The sequence below is a fragment of the Doryrhamphus excisus genome, linkage group LG8, assembly GCF_037039965.1.
Source record: "Doryrhamphus excisus strain RoL-2023G ecotype Guam linkage group LG8, RoL_Dexc_Guam_v1.1, whole genome shotgun sequence".
NCBI classification, from domain to species: Eukaryota; Metazoa; Chordata; class Actinopteri; order Syngnathiformes; family Syngnathidae; genus Doryrhamphus; species Doryrhamphus excisus.
In genome coordinates, this window is record NC_136364.1 from 23519135 (window position 1) to 23538368 (window position 19234).

A 19234-nucleotide genomic window follows, 5' to 3' on the forward strand; every position below is an offset into this window, starting at 1 on the left:
TTACTAACATAAACACGTTGACTGTGACTTTTAGACATTTCCTCTGAGATATAACCACATTCGATACATGAGAAAAATGTAACAAATATCGTCAGTTAAGTGTCAGTTAAGGTTGACAAAGTCATCTTTTCTAAAGTGTAGGTCACGGTGTTTATTATCCATGAAGCTTTATCCACATTATTATTATTTATTATACGGGAGCCAGGCAACGGCATTTCGTTGGCAATTTCACTGCTGTATTATTGTGCAATGACAATAAAGTCCATCTATCTATCTATCTATCTATCTATCATTTAGTGTACATTCATGCAGTGTTTCCCAACCTTTGTCGAGCCAAGGTAAAATGTCACATGAAGTACATTAAGCTTCTGCCACCTAGTGGAAGAGCATTCAATTGTTTTGCCTGTCAATATGCATCTGCCATAGAAAAACGAGAAGATATACATATTCATACTAAATACATTTTCCGACCAATTAAGAAAAATGATCAATTTCTTTCTTTCAAGAGTGCATGGGAGTCACTGTATAAAGCTATGTATTAACTTATACTTGCACAGAAAGGACAAAAACACCCTTCACATAGATAATAAATACTTTACTACAAATGTGAATATACACTACGTCATCAAAATAATGGAACGTGATTACATTTGGACATCGGGGACTTCAATGGAAGGCAGACATCTATAACATATCAATTTACTCACATGAACTAGCAAAAAAAAAAAGGTTGTGCAATTCAGTGCAGGGATGAACTTATGGGGGGGGGGGGGGGGGGCATGACTCCAAACAAAAGAGAAAAAGACATCCACTCATACACTCATACATACATACATCCACTTGTGACCTGGGAAACTATTACATGACAATAGAAAAGGCTTTGGGAATGTGCCCTTCTCTCTTTAAGGCTTCTGAAGGAACATAGGCAGAGCTGTAAGAGCCGGGAAGTCAACACGCATCATTTCACATGAACCAAGTGCTTGGTGGCAGAAGGAAATAGGAAATGCAATTAAGCTCAAATAATGCATCTTACACAACAAGTCATTCTCAAAAGGCATTGGAGTCCATGCCACACGTGGATTAGTGTATGTACCTACAAACATTCCTCCACCTTGTTTACAATGCTGCAAAAAAGGGTGCAAGACTTTGCAAAGATCACCTGTTGCTATAGCAACATGCTCCCGCCTCCGCCTCACTCGTGACCAGATGAGGGATGTGCGGGTCAGCACCACTACCTCTTTCATGACTCCATGCATCATGGATTCACAAGGTTGTCATGGTGACACCATCAAATGAAAAGGACCCCGCCCAGTGACAGCCCACTGATGTAAAACATCCTGAGTGTGATTTAAGGCCAACCGGTGAAAAAGACCCACAAAGTAGGGAATACGAGTGGACATTTCTACTTTTTGTACATGTAGCAAAGTGAAACGCAGATGCAAGCATATGCAGCTGAAGCATGCAATGGCCGGACTGGACTTATGGAATATTACAGTACTTTAAAGGATTTGAAAATATGTGTCAAAAGAAGTATCAGGAGTATTCATTGTAAACACTAATATCAACACTCGTCCCACCGGAGGAGTACTTAGGGTACATGCACACATCTACACATTTACAGAAATCAAATCAAACTTTAATTTGACATAACATACACACGCTGTTGTGCTTGGTGTGGTGTGCGGGGTAAGGAAAAACATCACACATACATTCTTGTAGAGCGGGAATTAAAAGATCATACCAAAGGATCAAGGACAGGACATGTGGACATACGCTACCAGCACTCGCACACGCACACGCACACACGAACATCCCCCAGGAGCCGGAGAGTCCAGGCATGATGGCAATGATGGCAATGATGCACTGTACAGAGGGGTTTCCATGACACCGGAAGAGAGGGCTGGACCAATCAGCGCGGAGAGAAGCCTGTTGCTAAGCTACAGCCAACTACCTGCGTCATATCCCAGATCTGTGAAGACAAATAGCCCAAGGGAAGACACAAAGAAATGACAAGTGTCATTTTTCCATTGACAAGGTGGAAATTCAGTGTGACAATGTTTGACGTGGTGTAGTCAGGAAACAGACCAGCATCTTTTAGACCACAGAGGGACTTGAAACGAGGCCAATCATCGTCATAAAATCCAAGTCAAGCTTGGGTGTGCAAACTTTTACCAGTGAGGGTCTGTTATGTTTGAGCACTGTTTTGTTGTGCTACATCTTTTTGTTTTGTTTTGTAGGAAGCAGCTAATTGGCCCCACCCTTTTTGGCGCCCATAAATGAATGCAGGTGTGCTCTGCACGTTCTCTATCCGCCCTCCACCTCCCACTCACCGTGCTCATCTGCGGCAGGTTGGCACTACCTCGGCATGCTGCAGGGCCAATTGGCTGGCATAACGCTGAGCAGAGGGCTGGGTTTTGTTTTTAGTTCTTGCTTGTCCTGGTGTGAACCGCTGTCCTGTTTTCGGTTTAGGTGTCTTTTTTCTTGCCAGCGCATCAGGGCTTTTTTTCTTGGTTTTTTTAGCTTATGCATCAATAAACTTTGGTGACTTACTTTTCCAGGCTCCTGTGGCCTCTTTAAATATGCTCCCATGGGTCATAACAGGGCCAGGATATCTTGGGATATTATCGGTCGATATTGGCATAAAATGAGGTATTGGTATTGTTTTTTTTCTTACCATAATGATATCAGTGCCCAACCATACAGCAACAAACTTGCCAGTTGAGTATTTCCATGGTCGGCAATGCCTTCAGACTGAAAATATGCAATTTGCAAAGACTGTAAAGTGCTGCGATGGGGGAGGAAGGTGTTTCTTTACTATTAATCAACTGTTTGGAACTGATCGATTGCATTTGTATTATTACCTATGGAAAAAACTGCTCCAGTTTTCGAACCTTTTGGTTTTTGTCAGACCATTTGGAAAAGAAACACAAAAGGTTCCGCTGTATTTGAGCTGAGCTGGGCTGGGCTGATCACACACACACACACATTAAATAAGCGGCTTGAAAAGAACTGACAACCTTCACAATGCGGTCACTTCCGCAGGTGACCATCAGGCCTCTGGATGGGTCCATGTTCATGCGAGTGATGCTGTGTTTGCCCTCATGGAATGTGGCCAGTGGTGTTCGACTACAATACACACAAACAAACAAACACAGTTAATCAGGCTTGCCCTACACAAGAAAAGAGAAAAATAATTTAAACACAGATGTAACCATAAGACTTGACTTACTCTTCCTCCTTGATGGAGTCAAAACAGGCGTCGCACACTCGCACTGGGAACTCAAAGCCCATGAGTGGGTACGTGGAGCGTTTGGAACTGCATTTACCACACACAGCTTTGCCACACTTCCTGCAGTGGTGCTGTAGCACAGTAAACATGCATACAGAGTATTACATATTCAGTAAAAACTGCTATGAATGCACCCTACCTGTCTTAGTCCCAGAGTCTTGGTGTCCCACATCTGCTTGACATTCCAAAAGAAAGGCTGCTCACACTTCTGACAGGAGTCGCTTTCCAACCACTGAGGTGCCTGCAGTTGCAGAAATAAAAGAAATAAAAGTCACGATAATATACACAACGGCTATTTCTCAGCACCTTGGTTGGTGACAATCCACATTTGTTGTAAAGTACTGATGCTACAAACCTCTTCTCTGGCTGTGTCCATGTTCCACACGGCGATGCCTCCATCAGCTGAGCATGACACCAACTGCCTGGTCAACTGCATGTAGCACAGGGCCTGGACACGCTCACTGAAGGAGTCAGAGAAAGCCATTAGGCCATTAAAATACCAACGTTACTCACATGTTGAAGGGGCTCTAGCGTAAAACGTCAATCATCTGTATCTACCCCACTAGCTTTAAAGTAAAATGACACTCCATAATCGTGACAAAACATTTGAAAAACTGGGGTGGTGATAAGGACCAGGTAGTCTGCTGTTAGTACCGCCACTCAGGTCTGTGTATAACAAGAGCCAACAGGAGCACAGCAACATCCAAACACTTGCATTTGTTTTATGGTGTTTTTGGTTTTAGGCCACTTACGCGTATACAATAACACAACAAGGGCCTGCAGGACTTACTGGTGTCCCTGCAACAGTAGGGTCCGCCCTTTGCGTCCTCCAATGTCCCACATGATGACGCTGTGGTCAGACGCCCCTGAGAAGAGCAGCCTCTGGATGGGGTCCCACCACAAAGCTCCTATGCTGCCTGGAAAATATACGTCACCTGATACAGCTGGATAAACCACAGAGCTTGCTTTTTGGTGCCACCTAGTGCATGAAAGGAAAACTGCTTATGCTGAGTCTTTACTGGGCTGTCAATGAGCCTTGGACACTTCTGGCCTCTATGACTTGACAAAGTATTATAGGACAGTTTTTGCCACCTTTAAATGCAATTTAATCAGTAAATGAATCAATCAAAAACAAACATATAGGTTCATTTTATCATCGCTATGCAACTCCGACTAACAATTTGTAATTATACACAGAATAGAAAATCTCTGCAGGGTCATATTAGCTGTTACAAAGTGTGTACAGAGTTGTACAGTGTAAACACAGCAGCACATCCTGTGAGTTGGGTGGCGATATAAGAGAAAGATGCTTTTTGAAGGCCAAATAGAATGTTGTGCAGTGAAACAATGTGGAGACATGGATATTATCATCTGGTCAGATGAGTCATCCTTCCTCGCCCTGTTCTCAACTTACTTATAAGACGACATAAATAAGAACACGGGGGAGCATTGGAGTGGCTTTGCAAATGTTTTCCATGTTATCAAGTCCTGTTGATTTGTCACAGCTACAAGTGCAAAAAGCAGGATTCCCATCTTTCACTGAAATTAGTTTCCAGGATTATTCCATGACATTTTAAGACAACGTCATACTGAACAGTAAGCGACAACAACATTTTTCCAATTATAGTCGTTCGTATTGTCCCTTGCCGCTAATTGGGTCTGAAAAGTCGCCAACTTGAACAACAATGTCAACTGGAAGCATTGGGTTGCAGAGCTGCTTTTGGCGGAAATGCAAATTTGTGTGAAAATTGCACAACTGCTGGATATAAACACAAACCAGCAGTTCAAGGAAATTCATTTTCATTCTGAAAGACTACACTAAACCAAGGAACAAAGTGTTTTTCCAAAAATAAAGCTCAGCATGATGAAACATGATACATGGTAAAGACAACAAAGTACCATGTGTTTGGAATTATTTAACTTTCAAGATTTTCCTCAAATCAACATCTCAGTCTGTCGTAAACTCCTAACAGCCCGTGTATTATAGCAAGTATATCTACAAAATACTAGCTCAGCCATTCAATTTGAGTGCAAATTTGCCCTCAAGTCATTTAGTTCTATTGTGCAGGGTGGCCTCATACTACCTGTTGAAGCACTTCCAGGTTACACGCCTATGTGTGTGTGTGCTCGCACATGACCAAGCACACCACGTGTGGATTCATGTGAGTGCAGTGATATGGTTTATTGCTATCATGCAAGGTGCAGTTTATCATTAATAGTGGGCCAGATGAACCATCGCTCTGATAATAGAACAAAGGTGTAGGTTGGGCAGCAATACCCATGCTGGTGCAAGACAACATCCTCTCTGCACAGAAAATTTGACACATCCATACCTTGCATGACGAACACGTTATCAGTCACGTATGCATGTACCTTCATGGCCCTTCAGCGTAGTGATGATAGAGTAGGTGGTCCTCTCCAGCTTCAACAGTGTGATCTGCCCCGAGTAATCGCCCACAAAGGCGTGCTGGGTCTCATGATCATATCTGAGCCAAGAGTTAGGGTTTTATTGAAAAACCACTTGAAGGAGACGATGATGTACTTCATACACAACAAGTAAATGAAGGATACTGTAGGCAGGAGGCCCAGGAAGTGAAGTAGTGTCTCCCCAGCATGCTGCCGCTCTGGGTGCACATCCAGCTGACACTCTTGTCATGCCCGGTGCTCACCAACCACTCGCTCTCCAGGGTAAACACCATATCGGATATCCGGTTCTGGTGAGCTGCAATACATATGCATCGTGCTTAATCTATTAGATTCATTCATGGAAACGTGTAGGAGTTTGAACATCAACGTGGCCTTTCTCAGTGCTGATCCCCTCTGGGTCTCTTGATGCAAACTAATCCAGACTTAGTCAGCCAAATCCCCTCAGATGTTTTGTTCCTGCATCAATCTTAATTGATGGCCTTCTGAGAGATGCCTATTTTTGATGTCGATTATCTGGATTGTTTACCTGTTACCCCCGGACGACTTGCATTGCTCAGAATTCTTATTATGCTAATGTTCGTTCCCTGGAAAGCAGAGGTGAAAACAGACATCCTATTTATAGATTTGTTTGTCTTGGTGAATAATTCAGACTTGTTGTGTTTTGTGGAGCATCCTTTCCTTTCCTTTTTTTGGCCCAAAGGTATCAGTTTTTGCTAGTGGTTTGATCAAGCTACCCTGCATTAGTGTTGCGCAATGTGGTGAAAACTAATAATAATAATAATAGGAATGTAAAGGTTACTATAGGGGTGCTATTTCATGTCTATGGGGCTCTTATAATGGTAAAAATGTATTTAGAAAGTCACATATAGGTAGTCACATACAATGAAAATATTCCGTAACTTGGCATAAATTCATTTAAACCCCGTGTGGAACCAATTAACAGCAAAAAACTAAAACTAAAGGAGTAAAAGTAACCATCTGGGTTTAATATACTTGATTTCCTTGCAAACACTCTTTTTTCCTTCTCCTTTGAGAAGTAAAGTCACTTCGGAGACATTTTTGTGATAAATACTGATGATTTTTTGGGTTTTTGTCTTGCACGGTGGACGAAGCATCAAGCCACAATGAATAACACATTTTATTTATTGATTTCTTTTTGTGCAGCACAGACTTTTCTCGTCACTTAATGTTTTCGATTCAACTCTCGTATTGTATTGTGTGTGGAGGAGTTGAGAAATGCTGATGTGGACTACAAATAAAACAACTGCTTGTCAATTGGTTTCATCTAATAGGAATAGAAAAACAATAGCGGCAGGAAATTCAAGAAATGGGAAACCCACAGTCAAGCTTCGGTTACATCCCGCCCCACCTTACCCTCAACTGATTTAAATATGTCATCATATCATCTCACCTGGATATGTTTTTACATGGTTCATCTTGTTGAAATCTTCAGAGATGAGAAACTCCTTCGGGGAAGCAAACAAAAAACGAGTTTAAAATCAAACAACCAACCCTCCCTCAAAGGCATTTGGAGTAGTTCCATGGAAGAAGCTCTTTGGTTTAAATGGTTAAACCAAAGAGCTTCTCCAATGGAAGATCATTTTCGAGCGAGAAATACGATGCATGTTAATTCTCTCACCACAACAGCCCCATTGTCTTGGCCAATGAAGATACGTCTGCTGTCATGGTGGTATGACATACAAGAGCAGGGAGCTGAGAGGGAGACATGGAAATAATCACCACTGGCACATCACTTTATGCTGGCTTGTGTGTCTAATGAACAGAATTTTCCACAATTATAAAACCCGTTTGAAGAGCTGTAACCTACAAAAATCCCACTGATCCCACTAAAGCATGTCTTTACTTATACTTACAGGACACTGTGTGGTAGATGCTAGGCCAGTACTGACCACTGTCTCTCTTCAGCCAAACCCGAATGGTTCTGGAGATGAAATGCAGAATGCAATAAACACAACAGTGTTCCAAATGTTCCACACTCAAGTACTTTTTAACCTTGAAAAAGAATAGTACAACAGTGTGTGCACTCACAAGATGCCTTGGAGTGATTCCTAACCCCTATGCCGCGTCACAATAATGTGGTGTGTTGTGTTGCGAGATATCATCGTGTGTGCCTCAGGAAATGATCCAATCTCACTGAAGTGGTCCAAAAATGATCAATAATGTATCTTTGTTCGTCCTGCTATGCCAGCGAAGTATAGTGATGGGCACAAGAATTACATTGTAATGGTTGAATTTTATTTGAACATGCATCAGGCTACAATAGATTCACAGTTCCACGTGTCCGAAAGGAGTAGGAAGAAGCAACGCTTATTAAATCCTACCCCTCCATCTGGTACTTTTACAATCAGTAACTGTTACATTCTGTAACAGTAACAATCTGTTACTGTTATGTTTGTTCACTTGCTGCCTCCCTGGTAGTTTTAGTTTTACTTTCTGTGTTGTCTGCGGGTTTGAAAATTCATGCAGGCCACGTGCACGTCTCTTGCAATTTTCCCCATTTTTGCAGGAAGGGATGTAACTCCTACTTAAAACTGAAACGTGAATTTATGATCTTGGTCAAAGTGCCTCATATTGAATACATTCATATTGATCATGCTGTACCAAATGTAGTTATTTGATATCACTAATAAAATGCCTTTGTAATATTTTCTCACTTGGTTAGACGACATGCTTCGCCATCAAATACATGTATTTTTATATTCCCATTATTATATAGTGCTTTTTTGTCCGATATGGTGCTAAGTATGTGCAGTAGAACTGTACTTTCAATGTGAGAAAACTGTTGGCAATTTCACTATAACTCTAATTAAAAAATGTTTTTCTATCAACTAACCTTGAATTATTTGTTGTCAGTCATACAATGGAGGAAGTCATGTCATGCCATTGTCTGCACATTTATTTGTGCCTTTGAGCAGGGACATGAAAGAAAGGGTGATGAAGGATGTTTGTACCAACAGCAGTTTATTGATCATTTTTACTCAATTGTATACATATTTATATTTACCTTCTTCTGTTTTCATATATTTCATACCCCTGTCTGACAAAGCTGCTGTGGTCATTTCGGTTGGAACAGGAAGTGACTGCGTGGTGCCTGTTTTAATGTTCTGCAACTGGACAGCGGCTATGTGGCGGTTGTCATTTGATGTGTAAGCAGATGAGCATTTATGTCACAAGGCACCTTTTAGTAATAACGACACGGTGGAATGGGGAATGCGGCATGCGTCCGCTGTACATCAAAACATTAAAACAATTAGATGCAGAGGGAGGCAAGTCTCGTCACAAAGATTTTGCAGTGTGCTATTCTTCCATTTCCAATTATCTGTTTACGGTTATGGAGTCCCTGGTGTGGGTGGCCCTGTTTCAATGCCGAGTGAGCAAGTCTTATATTATACATACATATGCTGGGGGATGGTGAACTGATTGCCAGACTTGCATGTACATGTGTACTTAATGAGTGTATACATGCTGTACTATAAAGTTACGTGAGTCATAAGGTGCTTTCATTTGCTGTCACATATATGTACAGCAACAGCAGAAGTGACAGCAGTAACCTTAAGGTCAATACTTCCAACTTCCCTTAACATAAAGTGGCTTTCAAATGTTATGAAACGCGCATCACTTGCCAATTATTTGAAATGATGCTGCTGCTTCCCTTGCAAGCCATGATGGCGGCTAGTGCAGCCACCCAGCAAGCAGACGTCTTTTTGTTTAGTCACTGAATCTTTAGTGTCCACCAACCAAAGACGTTTGAAAGGAGAGGTTTTTCCTAATGTGACGCTTTCAAAGTGACGCTCACCGGACGTGGCCCGCAGTCATTGCGCGATTAACATGGAAAAAAAGGTTGGCGGTGAATTGAATTATCACATGAAGTAAGACTAAATAAGCTTTGATGAATACATTTTACATTATGGGAAGCTTTTTTTAGTTGTTAATGGCTACCTGTAGTGTAACCATCCAGTTACTGGTTCAGTGCTTAAAGGATGTTTTATCGCACAAGCGACTACTACAAAATAGAAATGATGCAAAAAAAAAAGAATATATCCATATATGCGGGGATAATTACAGGGACTCAATTAACATGACTTTATCATGCTCGGAAAACTATGTTAAAGGTAAGGACTTGCTAACTTCGACGAACCAAACAAACGTCCTCGTCAAACGAATTCTCCGATTAGGGGTTGCTGTCGGTTGTTTTAGTATTACTTGCGCGAGTTTGACATTTTCCTAAGCCACCAATAAAAGACAAATGACGAGGAGAGCGAGTACATAACGTAGCTAGCCGGGTAGCTACTCCACCGAAGCTAACATGGTGGCTAAAATAGGTTGGGAAGTCACCTGTCTTCGCTGACTGTGATCACTCCATCCTCCTTCGGGATTAAAACCGCTACCGTGACAGAGTCCGAGTGTCCCTCGATTTTGTTCAGAAGAACCGGCCTGGCGCTCTGAGGCCTCGAATGGATTTCGGCTGCCATGGTTTAGTCCCGCCAGTACTGGTTTTCCTGCTGCTAATTCTCTTCCTAGCCAGTCCAAGTGGATCAGCTGACACACAACAGAGACGCTATGGTGATTACCGTAATGCCTGCAAAGAAGTCGCCGAGGATTTGTCGCCAGATGGGAAACTAAAATTACCGTGATAGAACCTTATTTTGAGCAAAATTCCATGGCCGGTTTGAGGTTCCTCGGGGTCATTTTCTACAGTAGTACATGACCACAGACCCTGAATGGTACACTTTATAATGCAGTTGTATCTTTAAACGATAAACACGCGGGCAAATTTTGATTTGATTTTGGGGTCCTCTACTAGTGCCAACATTCTAATGTTCTACTCTGTCATTACGGACACATTAAAACTAGATATCAGATCTTTTGTTGTAGTTAGATTGTAATCCCAGATTAAGGGTGCCCCCTAGTGGTCACGGGGCCCCAAGCAGCTGCTCAGTTGGTTTATGCCTCGGGTGGCACGTGAGACAATACACAACCTTGTCTTACATGTTTACACCTCCAACTTTTCAGACTATGCATGTTTAAAATGTTATACTGGTCTTCCACATGATGTGAAATCGTCATACGATGAGGTACGTGTCTAAAGTTTAAGGTTGAATTTTTATGCCACTTCAAAGTCTTGTCAACAGTTGACGAGATCTGTTGAATTTATCACGTGACAACTTTTCATAGTCAATGTATGGCAACATACCGGTGACCACCGCTCAGTGTTTTACTACACGTATGCATTACTTTTCCGATACTTTCCCCATTTTCTTTCAATTCATTTAGCTTCCGCTACAGAATATTACACTTGGGATAATCCCAACAAAGTTTTGCCATTTTCCAGTAGATGGATGTGGCCATGGCAGCTATCAAATCTAATATAATTATTTCATCGTCAGGTTGATTATTTAAACTGACAAAATTACAACTTCAAACATTTACACTAAATAATAATGTTTGGTTAATATCACAGAAACTATAGAAACTCCAGAGAAAGGCTTGGCTAGAGATGCCAAACGATATGTAAATGGTAAAACAAATGTGGGTTGGATGAGCTCATAAATATGTATTTATTGCTGTCAAAGCAAGTCATTACAACCATGGCCATAACTTAAGTACGACTGGAAAGAAGATACATTGAAATAAAATAAAATTCAAATGACAATTAAATCATGTGTCTCACTCCAGAGTTAATAAAATACACAAACAACATTCAAAGTCCATTAAAAACAAATTCCAGATGTACGGGAAAAAAAAACCTCATCTGGAAATTAGCAAAAAAACCTTTCTAATATTGTTGTTACGCATTGAAGCAACATAAAAAGCAATAAAAGAAATACCATCTACAGTAAAGTGTGTATGCTTGCATATGTACGTGTGTCTCCATGCACACGCTAGCCCCGTGTCGTCACATGCGGTCAGCGAGCTCAAGGCTGGTTGATTTGGCCCATGAAGAGGAGGGTACCTGAGGGTGGAAGCAGAGAGGTGTCAGCCTGACCAAACAAAGGGCCAAGAAGGATGTGGTATACAAATATAGCACGGATATGAAGACGGAGAAGGTGTTCTGTACCGGTTGGGTTATGCCGGATGAGGAAGAGAAAAGGTCTGTCCACTGAAACCCAAGGAGGAGAGGACCGAGCCATCAAAATTGCAGCTGGACACCAGACAAAAGTAGGAGGAGGACATGTTATGACACCGACACCAGGGATGTATTCCACAATGCAGGTGGAGTGAAAACTGTCAATATGAAAACCCTGGCGGAAAGTCTGTCGATTCCTTCCTAACCTGGCACATGTCCAAGCAGAGCGGGGAGAATTTGGGAAGCATGATTTTGAAGCCATGGTTAGATGTACTATTATTCCCGGATGAGTGTCTGACCCCAAGCTGCATAACCTCATTGACGTCCTGCAGTGATGCATATCCCATATGACACCACATCCATGTCCTCACATCACAGCATTAAATAAGTCCATTGGTCTAAAATAGGGGAACTATATCTTTGAGAACAATTTATCAAATAAACTTGATTTGAAAATGTAATCTTGTTTACATTTCAACAAATGTACATGGATCCCTCATTTATGGCAGTTAATTGGTTCCAGACACAATTGTGATGAAAAGTAGGATTCCTCACTTCTAAATCAAATACTTCAGTATGAGCATAGATAACCTGTTTATGATCTTCAAAATGTTTTTTTTAAACATTATTAGAGTCCCCCAGACGTGAAGTTCAAGTTCAAGTTCAAAAACACTTTATTTATCCCCGAGGGGCAATTTAAAGGACACAGAGAGCAGCATATGGAATAAAAAATGTAGAAAGCAGACAAGGTCAAGTAAAAGAGAAGACACTACCCCTATAGTCGTATTTACACTTCTCTCCTCAGAGAAATAAGACTTTTAAGAAATAAATAAGACCTGTGGAATGAAGAGCTGAATTTTGGAGATTACGGCCGCAACAGTAGCCTGTGTTATTATTATGATTATTATTACGACAATTATATTGTTATTATTGTGCCTGTTGCGACATAATTCAAACCTTCAATAAATTCCTGTTGTTCTGGCGCTCAAGTCTGATGCTTTTTTGCCTCAATGAACATTACAGTGACATTACTGACGCCGGTGACCAAGGTAGAATACTACATAGCATCAGGCTCCGTAGCATTATCTTTTTGAAGGCATCTTTTGAATATCTTAAATGTCTATGACTCACAACTCCCCCACCATCCCCACCTCCTACATTCCCGTGCTAGCACGCTGTTGACATTGTGTGATTTCGGATCAACATTTGCCGTTTCAGCAGGGCTTGGCGGTGGCTTTTGATTGCGGTCATGCCCACGATGAACTCAGAATGAACATACTCAGAATTGATGGATTCAAATCAGCCTTTCAGGAACGGGCCTGAGCAATTATTAAAAACAAAACAAATCAAAACAACTCACTGGTGGCCGCCGCTGCTTTGGTTCCATCTTCATCCACCACTATTTTGGCTTTCTGAAGGGCCTTGGAGACATACACAGGCTCAGCACCTACAAACACACTGCTGTTAATGTCCATCAACTAAATAGCAATACAAGACTTGGACTATTTTGAAATGCTAAAATATGGCGGCAAGTGTGTGACATCATCACTCTTGCTAAAAGGCAAAAAACAACATGAATGAAAACGTGAGTGCATCACTCTGAAAATCTCAGTAGAAGATCTTTACAGGACCTCTGGTCCCATCACCACAGGGGGGCGCTATTGCACCTTCCTGCCATTTCAGGGAGAAAGGAATGATGTGCTTTCACACTTTCACACTGGATATGCAAACATGACATCAGTCATCCTGGCTATCGGCAGTAAACAGCTAACAATCCCTACATACCTTTAAGCCCTACTCATAAGCAACGACATTGCCTCATGCTTGGGACGGACCGACTGAACTTCCACTCACTCAGGTGCCTGAAGTCCGCTTTGTCTTGGCTGAACATGTCTGTTAAACCCAGCACCGACAAGGGGGCCTTCAAATCCACTTCAGCATCAGCAGTGAACCTAGAGACGGCACCGGTTAGTCGGCAAGTTGAAACTGTCGCTGGTCTACGGTTATCTTACCTGGGGATGAGAAGACGCACTTTCCTCATGCGCATACCTTTGCTCCAACTCTGCACCGTGGCCGTGTTAATATGCGGGGTGATGTGAGACAGGGGCGTGTCCTCCTCGGCAGGCATAACAATGAGCATGGTGATTGTGTTGCCGTGGTAGGGCAATTCCAGCACCTTGTAATCCACTCCCTGCGGCGTGGTGGCCATGCCTGGTGGAAGAAACGGTCGAGTCAAACATTTACCACGCACTACCTCCTGTATTTGCATATTCCATTACGATGCAAGGTAACAAGTGCAGCATTAATATGTAATGCACACCAATGCCATAGTTTGTGTCAAATATAAAAGCCTACATTTCAATCACATCAAGCAAATTTATCATCCATAAAGAACAAGCTATTTTAATTACGGTAACCCTATGGATCAATGGTGCCCAAACTGCTGGTCATTTTAGGCCGGCCCTCCACATATTCTAAAAACCGAATGAATCCAGTTTGGTGACATACAGTATATTATTAGACAATACACACGTACAACACACGGCTAGGATGTTTTGGTCAGCCAGCTTTGCATGTATTGACCAACAAGGAATTAGCTTCTTTAGCTTCTTTTATGTACAAAATCAACCCCCAAATCCCTTTATTTTGCATACTATGGAAAAAGTACCCTGTCATAAATGCTTTGTAAAATATCATTTTTACAGTGGGATGATTTCCACAGTGTTGTGTGGTTGTTATGCAGTGCTATGTTATTTCATTTATTTCATTGTATTAAATCAAGTCCACTCGCCAACCTTGTAGTGGAAATCGGCGCCACGCATCAGAGACTAAATAGCAACCAGTTTAAACAGGTGCGGGTGTTCTTGAAGGTCAAAAGGTTTTTTGGAGCTGAGAACACAGCTCCAAGCTTATTCTTCCAAGACATCTGCTGGTGCCGGAATCTTTACTCCCCAATCTTGGGATGATGTGATCAGTCTGGACTGCCGGAAGATAAAAGAGCAACTGTGGTCCAGATGCCACAACGGAATGTGCAGCACAAACAGCGACTTGATCAACAAAGTGACACACGTCAAAGTCACGTGTGACCTGTGGTTTGATCCTGAAGCTGTGATCATCAGGCCCCATGACTAAGTTATGGTCCAAGTATGACCAGACCGAGGTACCCACAGAGAGTCACCAGTTTGCGCCTCCTGTGAAGGTGGCGCTCCTTCACTGTCAGAACATCTAATTAGCCAAGCATTACGTTTATTCTCCACGTTGCCCAACATCCCCATTATACTATTACTATTAGTAATATACCATTACTGGAAAAGTCTTCTTGCTGCGTACCATGACACCACTGTGTGCAATTGAAAGAACACACACCAGTACATACTCGGGCAAACTCTCCTTCTATACCAAGTCGTGTACGATCGGTGTAGAATTTTCCCATTGTTGGATGGAGCCAAATGTTTTATTTCGACAAGGTGAGGTGTTGCGCAGCCCTGGAGTTTCGCCACTTTGTGGTTATTGTAGTCGTGCACAACATGTATTTTTTTACTTAAAAACCGTGTTGTTTAAAATAATATAACAATAATCATTTAAAATAGCATTTTCTTTTATTTGTAGCTCGTAGGTTTTATTTTTGACACGAGAACAGCAGTACATTCCTCGCTTCCTTTACTTTGGTCCCATGTGTCTGTATTTAACACAATTACAACGTTTTTTTGTTTCTTTGTATTCATGTCAACATGGACATTTTTATTTCAGCATGGAATTCTGTCTTGAAAGTCACTGTATTATGGCTTGCGGCTTGACTGACTATAATAAATGGACCTTTGAGTCATTGCCACGGTATTTGTGTATGAATAGCAGCCTTTTGGCTCTTCTTGGAAAAGGCTTTGTGGGTGACAAGGTGCACCATTTCCAAACCATCCCACCAAAAAGTTTACAAATGCAGATTGGGTTTTCTGGTTTCCCTTGTTGTCCCTTGTGCCGTGGTACTTTCACACCCGTCACTATTCCCCCTGACTGACATTTTAAATGATGCCTTTCCTTCTGTTCAGGCATTTAGCTGCAAAGTGATAAAAATGTACCACTCGCCTCAAATATGAATCCAAATGTTGGCCAAATGTGCATTTACAGTCACGTTGCACCATCCTCATACATCTATGTTCATGTTTCAGAAAGCCCAACTGGTTCCGTCACAACTTTAACTTCAATGCCAAAGACGTATTTATATATGTTTTTTGTAAGAAGCAAAAAGAGGTGATGATGAATATATGTCACTGTTAGAACACTTATGCCATAAAAATGGTCATTTGATAAAAGCTCAGCATGAATCATTTGCATGGAAAAAGTGATGGGCATTTTAGGGACATGTTAACACATGCACACGCACACGCACGCACATGCACTCACACGCGTGCACACTATTTTGTTCAAAATGTGAAAATGATGAATAGTTTTCTTTGGCTTTTCCATTCAGGAGTCGCCACAGCAAATCAATGGCTGCCATTCAACCCTGTCTTCTGCATCTGTCTCTCTCATGTCCTCCTTCACTGCATCCATAAACCTCCTCCTTGGTCTTCCTCTACGCCTCCTACCTGGCAGCATCCTTCTACCAATATATTGACTATCTCTCCTCTGGACATGTCCCAACCATCTCAGTCTGGCCTAAAGGACCTTATCTCCAAGGCCTCTAACATGTAATGTCCCTCTGATGTACTCCTTCCTGATCCTATCCATCCCGGTCACTCCCAACGAGAACCTCTGCATGGTTCATGGTGTTCTCTTTAGAAATAGTTATTTTGATGTAAAACAACCCTTTTGTGGTGTTTATGTTGTGGTATCATTCTTTAGATATTTGCACAAATGCAACATATTTGTGTCAGAGTGGAAGTTATGCTTGAAATGCATCTTGACAAAAAGCTATTGTGCATATGAATATGAATATTTGAATATATATGAATATATGAATATTTTAGCTTGTTCCAAATAAACTTCAAAATCTATCCATTCCCAAATCCTTCCTCCGGCGGCTAGGTGCATTTAGTGAGCAGATTTAGCACACAGCTTCAGCGACTGTAAATGTACTGCAGTGTACAAAAAGGACTCACTGATGTTGAAGACTGACAGCTGAGACATCATAGGGACTTTGAACACGTCGCCATTGCCGCCGGTGAAGGGCCTCATCTTGGTGTCCTCGGGCTGAAAACGGGACTTCCATAAGCCTTTGAAGTAAATGGCGTTGACCACGACCAAGCGGGCCAGGGCGGCATCCAGCATGTCGGCTCTGACCAGTCTGGTCACGTGACCTGAAAGAATATTTCACAACTATTTCATCAAATGTGCGCAAAATGTTTTGAAGCACAACCATTCATACCTTTGGTTTTGTTGCCCACCCAGGCATTGATCTTATCTGCTGCCCCCTGGGGGTCGCTAAAGTCCACGGTCTTGCTCTCACACTGGAAGTTGGCTTTGTTGGTGTCAACAAAGCCTCTCTCCATGGGGAAGCCTTGCTGGCTGAACACGCCGTTGGCGATGAGAACCACGTCCTGGTTGGACTTGGCTGTCAAGGTTTTGTGCAGTTTCCTCAACATCCTGTACGGTCCTGCACAAATGAAAAAGTAGAGCTTGTGTTTATGTCGTGCAAGATGGCCTCATCTTTAGGCTTGAATAGAAGTTACCGTTTCTTTTGTAACGGAGAGCACCCAGGATCTGCTTGCGGGTTCCCCCGTGACCTCCTGACAGCAGCATGCCAAGGACAGAGGCCACTCCGTGGGGTGAAAGGACTACATTCTCCAGGGGCTTGGAGCGGGCTACCTGCTGAAACACCTGCGTCCCAAAATCTGAGCCCCGTTCTCCGTAGGATGGAGTCGGGGACAGGGCGGCCGTACGGCTGTGCAGGCTCACCAGCGCACACAGACCCAGGAACAGCAGGTACCTCATTTTCATTTTAACAGCACCTTGAATGATACACACGCACGTAGCAGTGGCCTGGGGGCAACTCTATTCCAAAAACCCCTTCAAGTCCAGGAAGTCCATTGTGGATGTCCTCGTATCGGATCAGATTGCTGCGGGCCAAATTTGTTTGTGGCGGCCCACCACAAAAAAAATCAATGCATCGTATTAAATCACAACTTTAAAAGTTACTACTTCCTGTCATAAAATCAGACGGGTGTTTGATCATTAATGAATTCACCATTCCAGTATTGTTAAAAAAATGAACATTATGAGGCTGCTTAATGTTGAAAACATTTAATAGTGCCAAGCTTAAAGTCTTAGCTTCGCATTGTAGGCACTAAAGCAAACGAGTGTTATATAGTATGCTCACGTGCCACACATTGGACACCCCTACCTTCTGGCGTTGGTGTCAAGTATGGTGAGAGCGCCATTTGCAAATGAGTGTAAAGTTGCTTAGTTTGTTGTTGTCAAACCAACACAATATGTCGATAGAGGAAAGTAAGAGACTATAAAGAATAAAAACCGACGTCCGCTTACTCTGCTTTGCTATGATGACGTGAAGACGCCTGCTCCTCTTGTATCACAGGTGAAACTGGAACTTTGTCCAAAAACTGTCCACTTGTGACGTCTCAACTGTGTCGTCCACACGAGAAACACGGAAACGTCAAATAAATGTTGGTCATTCCACGGAGACCCAAGATACTGACCAGCGCAACTTTGACGGACTCTACTCCTCCTCCCAAGCAAACCTTCAACAAGAACGTGGAGAGGATCTCCGCTCAGTGTAAAGTACACGTAACTGCGTCACTTCCGTCGGTTCTTCAAAATAAAACGAACAACAAACTATTATTGACAATTAAATACACATTGTATGCACTTGAACTGAAATCAGAACGTTTTAATAGAATTATCTCATCAATTTGTTGCTAATAAAGATCAAGTCAGACGTAAAAGAAGTTGAAGAGGAGTAGAAGTTTTGGAAAAAAAATCATTTTGGTCTTAATTTTACTAACTTGACGCCTCTAAATGAACATTTTTGAACAAACGAAAGGGAAACCCTTTTTGGGAATGGGAAACGAAGTACTATGAATCACATTGGAAAGATTCTTGTGTCTACTTTTATTTAGTTAACAGACACATGGCCAGTTTTTCTTTTTGTATAAACATGATCTTCCCTTCATTGGATTCATGAGTGGTTTGTGAAATTAAACTGCTATGCTATTATATAGTTCAAGGATGGGGGGGGGGGGGGCTTTTGCGTTTGTTGAAATACAAACACAGACAAGGGCTGAAATATTGATACTAATATATTAGAGTTGCTATCACTGTGGCTCCCCCAGATCCTTTGATTTTTCAGTCAAATCAGCCGGAAAAGATGACACCACTATGAACCTGGTACAGACCCAATCCACATTGGGATCCATCCGCCCACCCCGGTGTAGTGAGTGTAGTAAGGTTGGGTGGTCTTAGCGAGCATTGGGGTT

General features: G+C 42.1%; 2 protein-coding genes across 2 annotated transcripts; both read right to left on the bottom strand.

Moving 5' to 3' along the window:
- Nucleotides 1-592: 592 nt before the first annotated feature.
- Nucleotides 593-10317, bottom strand: wdfy1 (WD repeat and FYVE domain containing 1). Its single transcript, XM_058079360.2, has 12 exons — nt 10073-10317; nt 7591-7658; nt 7356-7429; nt 7128-7182; nt 5861-6011; nt 5663-5775; nt 4080-4206; nt 3645-3750; nt 3429-3530; nt 3230-3360; nt 3018-3126; nt 593-1969 (listed from the first exon to the last, which is right to left on the bottom strand). The coding sequence occupies exons 1-12, from the start codon at nt 10207-10209 to the stop codon at nt 1910-1912; spliced, it is 1233 nt and encodes a 410-aa protein (XP_057935343.1). The 5' UTR covers nt 10210-10317; the 3' UTR covers nt 593-1909.
- A 959-nt stretch (nt 10318-11276) lies between these two features.
- Nucleotides 11277-18547, bottom strand: serpine2 (serpin peptidase inhibitor, clade E (nexin, plasminogen activator inhibitor type 1), member 2). Its single transcript, XM_058079361.2, has 9 exons — nt 18288-18547; nt 17474-17752; nt 17170-17397; nt 16904-17101; nt 13817-14015; nt 13659-13756; nt 13165-13251; nt 11796-11879; nt 11277-11690 (listed from the first exon to the last, which is right to left on the bottom strand). The coding sequence occupies exons 2-9, from the start codon at nt 17739-17741 to the stop codon at nt 11653-11655; spliced, it is 1200 nt and encodes a 399-aa protein (XP_057935344.2). The 5' UTR covers nt 17742-17752; nt 18288-18547; the 3' UTR covers nt 11277-11652.
- Nucleotides 18548-19234: the final 687 nt, after the last annotated feature.